This window comes from Rhinopithecus roxellana, chromosome 2, assembly GCF_007565055.1.
Source record: "Rhinopithecus roxellana isolate Shanxi Qingling chromosome 2, ASM756505v1, whole genome shotgun sequence".
Lineage (NCBI taxonomy): Eukaryota > Metazoa > Chordata > Mammalia > Primates > Cercopithecidae > Rhinopithecus > Rhinopithecus roxellana.
This window is the reverse complement of record NC_044550.1, coordinates 130,977,753-130,987,736: the sequence shown is the minus strand read 5'-3', so window position 1 is coordinate 130,987,736 and position 9,984 is coordinate 130,977,753. Positions and strand designations below refer to the sequence as shown.

Here is a 9,984-nt window from a genome sequence, read left to right as displayed (position 1 = left end):
CCCTCTGGGCCCCACGGGCCTTTGCAGCCAGACTCCTTTTCCCATGAGACGGCCCGGCCTGATTGAAAGCCAAGAGCGCTTGAGTTGAGTTTGGGGGAAGATGGCAGAGAGAGGAGCGTGTGGTTCCGTGGACAGTCAGAGACTGGGGCCTGGGGGCAGCGTCTTTCAACTCTCACCTCTGCAGCTCAGGGGCCTGGGGAGACCCCAGCGAACCTGCAGGGCCTCCACGTCCCTAAGTGTGCTGTGTAAATGCCCCATCTCACGGGGGTAGGGACAGCCACAGAGGCCTTCCCCTGACCGTAGCTGAGAGGCCGGCCATTGCTCCTGTCTGGGTCCGAGCACGGTTCCCATGTTTGAGCCTGGAAGAGGCTCCATCCGGCGTATTGTGTTTTGGCTGCAGCTGTGTCTTGGCTTGACTGTTGAGATCTGCCAAACACGAACATCCACTTAGTGGTCATTTCTAAGAAAGGTCAAGGGTAGAGGCAGCATGTCAGGAGTTGGCACATCAGGGTGGGAGGGGCACCAGGGTGCGGCATGTGAGTGCCTGCTCCTACGTGGACTCTGGGGAAGGTGGCCTTCTCCCTGGCCCGGTGGCGCCGGCCCCAGCAGTGGCCCTGTGTCTCCCCTTAGCACAGGCCCCGCCACGGTGCCCACCACACTGTCCGTCTCAGGGCTGGGGTGACCGTCCACTCAGATGTGGCCTCTGAGGCCCAGAGAAGCACTGTCTGCCAGGATCTCGACGTTGGTCCCATCAGAGCTCCGAGCTCCAGGGCAGGAACCCACGTGCAGAGCACAGCCCTGGGGCCTTCACAGTCTTGGGGGTGGGGGTGCGAGGTCTGGGGTAGGGCTGGGCCTAGGACGCAGCGAGTAGTGGAGGTCCCTTGGCTCAGTTTGCCGTCTTTGGAGTCAGCAGCAGAAGGGACTCCCTCTGCAGGAGAGACAGATGTGTCCTGAGCTCTGTTACTGCCACCCGCCGAGACAGCACCTGTGACTGTATTTTCTTCTAACTTCCAAATGATCGTATAAAATAAAACACGTGTTCATAAAAGTGTGTGAAACACACAGCTTGGTGAATTGAGCAGTGTGGGGCCCACAGCCCAGTGAAGTAGACACTGCCAGGGCCCTGGCCGCCCCAGCGCACCTGGCTTGTCGTCCTCTCTTCCCTGGAGCGGAACGCACTTCTTGACTTGGACACAGTTGGGTTGTGCTGTTTGAACTTCATAGAAATGAAATGACACTGTTTACTTGTGTGTGTGTGTGTGGCTGGTGGGGGGCGAGGATTCTGGTTCCTTTTTTTCCCATTATGCTGAGAGCCTTAAGGTGTCTGGTTCTTGTATTCAGTGTGTTGGTGAGACTCAGCCCTGTCATCTAGCAGAAGTGTGTTCCTTTTCATTGCTGTATAGTATTTCATTGCATGACTGTCCTGTGCTCTGATTTTAATGCACTTTATTGTGAGGGTATTTGAGTTGCTTCCTTTCTGGGTAAGAACACCCACTTGGAAATAGCTGTGGTGAACACTCGTGTGTGTGGGCGGGGGGAGGAGCGGCTCTGGGCATACCCAATGGATCTTAACGATGTGTGCTGTCCAAGTATAGAGATGATTCCAAAGTGGTTGGACTGTTTCTTCTCCCGGCTGGGTGGAAGCAGAACACTAGTGGATTGCTGAGACTTGGTGCTCGGTCTTTTTAATTATGGACAGCCTGGCCGGCATTTCATGATGTCTAATTGCGGAGTAGCGTGTCTTATTGTATGATGGGCTCTTTTGTATGTGGGAGACCATGGTGTTGGAGGGAGGCAGTTACACACACAAAAAGCCCAGATACCCAGTGTTCGTTCCATGGGTGTGGCTGGTCATGGTGCGCACTCACGAAGGACGTAGGTGACGCCCTCCACTCCACAGAACCAGTCCCCACAGGGGTGCCCGTTCTGACTCCCACCGCCGCAGCACCCTGCCTCCCGCCTGCCATCGGTTCCACGTGCATGGCGCTGGGCAGTGTGTGTCTGTGCATACGTCTGCTTACGTTCACTCAGCATCTGAGATTCACCCAGGCTTTTGCATGGATCAGTGACTTAACTCCTGATTGCTGCGTGGCGGCCTGTTGTGTGGGTGTGTGCAGTGTGTGTAGCCAGTCCCTCCTCAGGAGTGTTTGCATTTCCAGTGTGGGTTGCAGTCAGGATCCATTTCTCCCTTACCTTTCAGCATTATTTGCTGCATAGGCTTTTTTCCCCTAATTTGGTGCCTTTGTCAGAAATAACTGACCTACCGGTTTGGATCTGTTTCTGTTTGTCTTTCCGCTATTGCCATTGCCACACTTTAGACAAGGTCTTGCTCTGGCATTCAGGCTGGAGTGCAGGAGTGCGATCTCAGCTCACTGTACCCTCGACCTCCCACGCTCAAGAAATCCTCCCGCCTCAGTCTCCTGAGTAGCTGGGACCACAAGCATGCGCCACCACGCCCGGCTGATTTTATTTATTTAATTATTTTTTTGGCAGAGACGGGGTTGCACTATGTTCCCCAGGCAGATCTTGATCTGGGCTCAAGTGAACCTCCCGTCTCAGCCTCCCAAACTGCTGAGATTACAGGTTGTGGGTGTGAGCCTCGGTGCCCGGCCACCACACTGTCCTGGCTACGGTTGGGTTTGTAATAAACCCTGAATCAAGGTGATGTGCATTTTCCAACTCTTCCTTTTAAAGATTCTCATGGCTGTTTATGTCCTTGGTGTTTCCGTATGCGTTTACAATCAGCCTTTCCATTTCTACCAGAAAAGGCAACCTTCTGGAATTTCAATAGCGATTCCGTTGAAGGCGTTTTTGAAAAGCTTTTCTGAATGTCTTGAATACACGTGGGGAAGAATCGGCATCTTAACAGTCTCCAGTCTCCACACGTTGACTGCCATGTATGACTCCAATCGGCATTTTAACAGTCTCCGGTGTCCACATGTTGACTGCCGCGTATGACTCCAATCCGCATCTTAACCGTCTCCAGTCTCTACGCTCCTTTAGATCTAGTCCTAGGTGTTCGATATGCTATTGAGGACTGTGTATTTTTATTTCATTTCTCACTTGTGTGTGGTGCTTTAATCCTGTGCCCTCAACTCCCATCTTGGCCATGGCGTCTTTCTGTGGACTCGCGGGGTTTCCATGTCCTCTGTCTGACCATGGTTTTGCTTCCCCTTGGCAGTCTGGGACTCGGCTTCTCACTGCACTGGCGAGGTGGGCTGGCACGTTCTTGTCTTACTCCCCATCTCGGTAAACATGGGCTCAGTCTCTCCCAGTTCAGTGTGGTGTGTGCACTGGTGCACTTACAGGCAAAGAGCTTCCTCATTTGCTGAGGGCTTTTCCTGAATCCGTGTTGAATGTGGTCAGCTGCCTTTCCTGCACCTAATGAGATACTCATGAGGTCGCTTCCTCACCGCATTACTGTGGTGAGTTACGCTGACTTTTGTATGCCAAGATGACCTGGCATTTCCGGGTAAGTCCATGTGGCCGTGGTGCATTGGCCTTTGCTCTGCATGGCCGGATGAGATTTGCTGATACCGGGCTGAGGACCTCCTGTGTGTGAGTGCTCATGAAGGACACTGGGCTCTGATGTTCATTGCCTTGTCATGTGATGTATCTGTCATGGTTTGGTACTGCATTAAGGTGGCCTCCTGAAACAAGTTCTGCCATAGTTTGTATAGGATTGACATTATTTGTTTCACAGAGATTTGATGGGTGAAGCCATCCATGCCTGCCATTTTCCTTTTGCTTAGGTTTTTCATTAAGAACTTGATTTTTAAAAATAGACATGAGGCCGGGCGTGGTGGCTCACGCTTGTAATCCCAGCACTTTGGGAGGCCGAGGTGGATGGATCACCTGAGGTCAGGAGTTCAAGACCAACCTGGCCAACAATGGTGAAATCTCATCTCCATTAAAAATATAAAAATTAACTGGGCTTGATGTCACGTGCCTATAATCCCAGCTACTCTGGAGGCTGAGGCAGGAGAATCACTTGAACTCAGGAGGTGGAAGTTGCAGCGAGCTGAGATCACGCCACTGCAACAGAATGAGGCTCTGTCTCAAAAAAAAAAAAAAAAAAATGAGGGTTTTGGATTTTGTTTCTTCCTTTGTCATTTTTTTTTGAAAGATAGGTTTGTCGCAGAATTTCATCTAAGTTATCAAAACAATTTTCATAAATTGTTCACAGTATCCTCTGTATACTGTGCAGTGATGTTCATTTTCATTCCTGCTGTGGGCCATTTGTGTTTTCTTTTCCCCCAATCAGACTAGCTAAGAGTTGATCATTTTTACAGATATTTTCCCCAAAGAAACCTACTTTTGAATTCATTGATTTTTTCCTACTGTTTTCTTTTTCATTGACTTTTCCTCTTTTTATTCTTATAAATTTCCTTTTTTCTACCTATTTTGTGTTCAATTTGCTGTCCTTGTTTTAGGTTCATACGGTAGAGGCTTAGATCATTGATGAAGAATATGAAAGAATGGGGTAGTACAGTTAAAAACTTGGTCTACTTATGCCCGTTGGAGAAAACATTCTTAAGCACACATGGAATCTTTTAAAAATTGACCATGTACTGGACACAAAGCAAACGTCAATAACTTGCAGAAGATAACGTGTAAATATACGACATGTAGATAAATATTACAAATCACATTCTTTGGCCAGAGTGCAATTGAGGAGGAAATCAGTAACAAAAAGGCAATTAAACACAGTTGATTGATTGTTTTGTTTTTGTTTTGTAATAACTTGCACTTCCCTGATGCCTGAGGCCCAGCACCTTTTTGTGTGCTCTTGGCCATTTGGGTATCTTCTTTGGGAAGGGCCTACTTAATTATTTTGCCTATTTAAAAAACTGGGTCTTAGAAGTCTTGTCGTTTTTTTGAGTCAGGATCTTTCTTGCACAGGCTGGAGTGCAGCGGTACAATCATAGCTCACTGCAGCCTCAAACTCCTCGGCTCAAGCGAGCCTCCCACCTCAGTCTCCTGAGTAGCTGGGACTATAGGCATGCATCACTATGCTCTGCTAATTACATTTTTTTTTTTTTTTTTTTTGTAGAGACTGGGTCTTGCTGTGTTGCCCAGACTGGTCTCAAAGTCCTGGTCTTAAGTGATTCACCTGCCTCCACCTCCCAGAGTGCCAGGATTCCAGGTGGCGTAAGCCACCACACCCAGCCTGGTCTTGGAGTTCTTTCTAGGTCTAGGTGTGAGTCCTTTCTCAAATATGTGTTGTGAATAATTTCTGATTCTCTGGCTTGCTATTGTACTTGTTAGTGGTTATCTTTTGGAAAGCAAAGGTTTCTAATTTGATGAAATTTAATTTTTATTTATTTTTCCATTCTAGTTTTCTCATCAAATTGAGACTTTGGGGAAACTACACAGTAGCAAACCAGGATATATCCTCTTAAAAAACAGCTCAAGCCAGCCAGGCGCAGTGGCTCATGCCTGGAATCCCAGCACTGTGGGAGGCCAAGATGGGTCTCACATGAGGTCAGGAGTTCGAGACTAGCCTGGCCAACATGGTGAAACTCCATCTCTACTAAAAAAATACAAAACTTAGCCAGGCGTGGTCCGTCTCTACTAAAAAAATACAAAATTTAGCCAGGCGTGGTGGCAGATGCCTATAATCCTAGCTACTTAGGAGGCTGAGGCAGGAGAATCGCTTGAACCCAGGAGGCAGAGGTTGCAGTGCGCCAAGATCGCGCCATTGCACTCCAGCTGGGGGGCAAGAGCAAGACTTCACCTTAAAAAAAAAAAAAACAGCTTGAGCCAAGCATGGGTGGCTCCCGCCTAGAATCCCAGCACTTTGGGAGGCTGAGGCAGGAGGATCACTTGAGGCCAGGAGTTCAAGACCAGCCTGGCTAACATCGCAAAATCCCATCTCTACTAGAAATACAAAAATTAACCAGGAGTGGTGGCAGCATCTGCCTATAATCCCAGCTACTCTGGAGGCTAAGACACGAGAATCACTTGAAGCTGGGAGACGGAGTTTGCAGTGAGCCAAAATCATGCCACTGCTCTCCAACATGGATGGCAGAGCAAGACTCTGTCTCAAAAAAAAAAAAGCTTGAAAATTTAAAAATATCTCAATAATTATGAGAGACAGTGATTTTTTTTCTTCCCTAAGCTGGGTTTCGAGGTATCTCTAGGTTCAACTCCTCTGAGGCTGGAAGTACATGAGGTTGGAGTCCAGGGTGCCTGAGACACGATGGCCCAGGTGCTCCACCTCCTCACGTCTTCAACAGCTTTGCAGAGATGACCCTGTCGGGCTTTGGCTGCTGGTCACAACTCCAGGGGAAGGTCAGGCGTTTGTCTAGTCGCAGCTCTGGCCTTGAGTGGCTGTCCTGGGCTGAAGGCAGCTGCCCTGAGATCAGAGCGACCCCGCCTTGGCCAGCATCACCCCTTCCTACGGCCCCTCCACCACACAACTGGGACCCTGGCCAGGGCACCACGGGTGCCGGGTACAGCGTGGGCCATCACAGCCTCCCGGGCACTCTGCTAGAGGCCTGGGTGTACCTGGGCCCCATCCTCCCACCCGTGGTGCCTTGACCAGGTCTGACTCTGACCCCTGCTTCCTGGCTTCCCACAGCCGTGGGACCAGCCCCAGCCCCACATCCACACTCTTCATGTGGCGGTTTCCCCAGGACATAGCCTGGCCACTCCATTGTGCCGAAAGGGTGTGGCCCAAGGCACACCCAGACACACTGGGTCTAGGCTCCAAACCCTCCCCCGCAGCACCACGATCCCATCAGCAGCAGAGAGACTGACACTTTCTCCCACTTTGTGAACAGGAAGCCCGAGCTCCAGCAGGCCAGGGTCACGGGGAGGGTGGGCCTGTGCCACCCAGGTTGCGTGTCTGAGCTGGTGCATGTGGCTGGCCCTGGAGGTGGACATCTCAACTCTGCCACCCTAAGGGCCCAACACGGCTACAACCCTGGACCAGGGTGCAGGCAATGCCTTGCCCCAGCTTGCCGCTGAAAGTCTTGTCCACGGATCCTCCAGGCTGAGAGCCCAGCCCTGCCCTGTCTGTCAGAACGCTCCCCAGGGCCTTTGCATCTAAGCAGGGGATCTCTGTCCTGGCTCCAGCTGGCTCCGGGTTGACCCTGCCTCCTGCCACCTTAACACCAAGCGTCCTCAGCAGTCACATGCGGAGTGGGGGCTCCAGGAGGGCCAATGCTCTGAGCCTGCCCACTGAGGGCCCCGCTGAGCAGCAGTGGCAGCTGCCTGCCGTCCCCTGGGGCAGACCAACCACAGACTCTTCAGGTCCTTGGTGCGCTCCTGGGGGAGGGGCGGGGGAAGGACAGGCAGGAAGATGAAAGCAAGGGACAGATATGGGTGGAGCCTTGCAGAACAGAAAGCCCATCTCCGGGAGCAGGGCGGGGGCTGCCCGGTGCTTCCTCCTGCCACAGGGGTTGAGGGCACGCAGGATGCCCACCACCTACGCACGTAGCCCCATCAGTTCACCAACCCCCAAGCCACAGCACTGCATTGACGCAGGAGGAAGCCACCAAGGAAGGCAGCTCTGCTCACCTCAACCCCAAGCACCCCCAGGTGAAGACATCAGATCCATGTCCAAGAGCAGAAACCAGGAGAGGGAAAGTAGGCATTGTCAGGAACAGAGCAGTCAGAATGTTAAGCTCTTTACATGACTTGACTAATGTGTCCCAAGAAGTGCAGCAGTCAGGCGGCTGGGAGAGTCCAGGCTCCGTCCCCAGGCGCAGGGCTGCGGTGGCCCAGGCAGGACAGCCGGGAGGCAGGGAGGGGACGCTGGAAGTGTCTGAGCCGCCAGTCTCAGGAGTGGGCGTGGTGCCGACAGTGTGAGCGGGCACTGGGTCCTGGCGCTGCAGGGCCACAACACCCAGGTGAAGCGATGAGCATTTTGCCAGGACACGGCTGTCATCCGTGCAGTCACTCCCAGTGAGAGGGTGATTTGCATCCCAGGCACCACAAACCATGCTCCCAAACACTCCTGGGCAGCGGCCTCTGCCTGAGACACGCGACAGCAACCAGAGCTGCCTGATGCCTGGAAGCGGGGTTTCAAGTGGCCTGGGGTCCAGAGCGACTCATTCAGGCCAAAGGAAGGGTCAACCCCCGGCACCCGTGAGGCGGGAGGCCTGGCTGTGGGCCCTAGAGACGTCTTCCTGTTCGCACTGTGGCCCGGAGACCGGCCATGCCCTCTCCTGTGACTGGGGGCTCCCTGGGGACCAGGCGACGGCCAACAGAAGGGGCCGGCCTGCTGGGGGCCGCAGGGCGGCCCGGGGGCCGGGTTTGCGGTCAGCTCCTGGCGTTGCAGCCTCACTGCGGGGCTGCCTTCCTCTGCTCCAGCTCTGAGAGCTGCTCCTCCCGGGCCCGTGCGTGCTGCGCTCCCACTCTGTGCGCCATCTCAGTGGCCATGATGTCGATCTGGGCGTAGAGGGAGGCGCTGGCCCCTGAAAGAAGCCTGTGGTGAGCCGCAGCCTGTGCCCCAAAGCTGCCCAGCCCTGTGACCCTGCCCTCCACACCAGTCCCCCAGCCAGGCCCTCGGAAGTGCCTGAGTGGGGACACCCTCAGGGGATGTGGCCTGGCCAGGGATGGAGTTGGGGACGTTTGCCTCCTGGGGGGAGGCTGTAGGAAGAGCTCCCTGACTGAGGGCTGCTGGGCAGGGCTGGTGGGGGGTAGGGCCCTGAGGCTGTGGTCCCAGTCCCTGACTGTCAGGGCCTCCACGAAGGGCAGGGACCCACCTCGGACCCCCTCGCTGGCCTCCTGGAGCTCCAGGCCCATGTAGTGCAGCTGCTTCCTGGAGGAGGGGCTGACGGGGATGTTCACGTAAGCAGGTGACTCGCCGCGTGGCCTCTCTGGCCCTGGGCTGTCCACAGCCACGGGTCCTGGGGATCCTATGGGGGAAGCAGCTGTGAGGCCCCAGTGGGGGCGGAGAGTGGCACTGATCCCAAAGATGGTGCAGTAAAGAGCTGCCCATCCCTCCCAGCCCCTCCTCCCCGCTCCGCCTCTCCTGCGGAGGTTCTAGCTCCATTTTCCTGGACTGTCCATCTTTGGCCCAGCGCTGCCCCATCCTGAGGCCACCCCCACACTGTTCACTCCTGGTCCAAGTACCCACAGAGCAGAAGGAAGCACTGCCCCCTCCACTGTGCCGCCTCTCCTGCAGGAATTGCCGAACCCCCATGGGCCCCCCAAGGCCCACTCTTCTGTCCCTGCGCCACTCGCCCCGCACCTTCACAACTCTCTCCCCACCAACCACCCCTCCTTGGCTGTCCCAGCGCCTTCTCTGCCTGACCCTCCCGGGCCAGCACAGCCCTGCTTTGTCCTGGCCCCCAGCACCTGCCCCCCACTGTCCTCCTGGGTCGCCCCACCTGCTGCAGGTTCCAGGGACCCCCTCCTCTCCTGCGCACAGGCCCACGCTCCCTCTGCTCCCCTCCAGGACACCCAGGTGCCCCACACCCTCTCTCCCCTCATAGGAGCTACTCCGTGCCCCCACCCCCTTCCTAATAGCTGATGGTGCCATCTGCAAACCCCACTGGTGCTGGGGAGGGCAGAGCAGGAGCAGGATAGGAGGGGACCCCACAGGCCTGGCTGGGTGGGACCTGAGGCAGGCTCCCACCTTAGGGGGCTGGATGCACACTGGCCCCTCCTCTGCATCTATGGGCACCGAGGTCCTACAGGAAGGACCCCGTTCTCCAGTGCCTCCTCCCACTCCTGTCATCAGGACCTCGTGGGGGAACGCACAGCCACGTGAAGCAGGGGAGGTGAGAGCAAGTCCCCCTCCCTCATTCCCTGAGCCAGTGACTGGGAGACACAGCCAAGCCCCACCCTGGGTGACCTCCCTACCCCCAGCACACTCCTGAGCCAGTGACTGGGAGACACAGCCATGCCCCACGCGCGGTGACCTCCCTACCCCCAGCACACACCGAGCCCTCAGCATTCTGCTGGGGGCTGGGATCCGGGGGGTGGCAGCCCTACAGGTCGGCCTCCCTGAAACACCTGCCTGTCCAGGGG

At 54.9% G+C, this 9,984-nt stretch overlaps 1 protein-coding gene across 5 annotated transcripts in view; it reads right to left on the bottom strand.

Annotated features, from left to right (window-relative positions):
• Window positions 1–7,630: 7,630 nt before the first annotated feature.
• DOK7 (docking protein 7) overlaps window positions 7,631–9,984 on the bottom strand; it is a 36,721-nt gene continuing 34,367 nt past the window's right edge. For 3 of the 5 annotated variants that reach the window (XM_030920142.1, XM_030920135.1, XM_030920144.1), the window contains 2 exons: window positions 8,715–8,867; window positions 7,638–8,423 (listed from right to left, as the gene is read on the bottom strand). In XM_030920142.1, coding sequence (XP_030776002.1) covers window positions 8,290–8,423; window positions 8,715–8,867 — 287 coding nt within the window. In that variant the 3' untranslated portion in view covers window positions 7,638–8,289. Of the gene's footprint in view, window positions 8,424–8,714; window positions 8,868–9,984 lie in introns of all 5 variants that reach the window. The other 2 variants (XM_030920138.1, XM_030920155.1) reach the window with 1 other exon arrangement.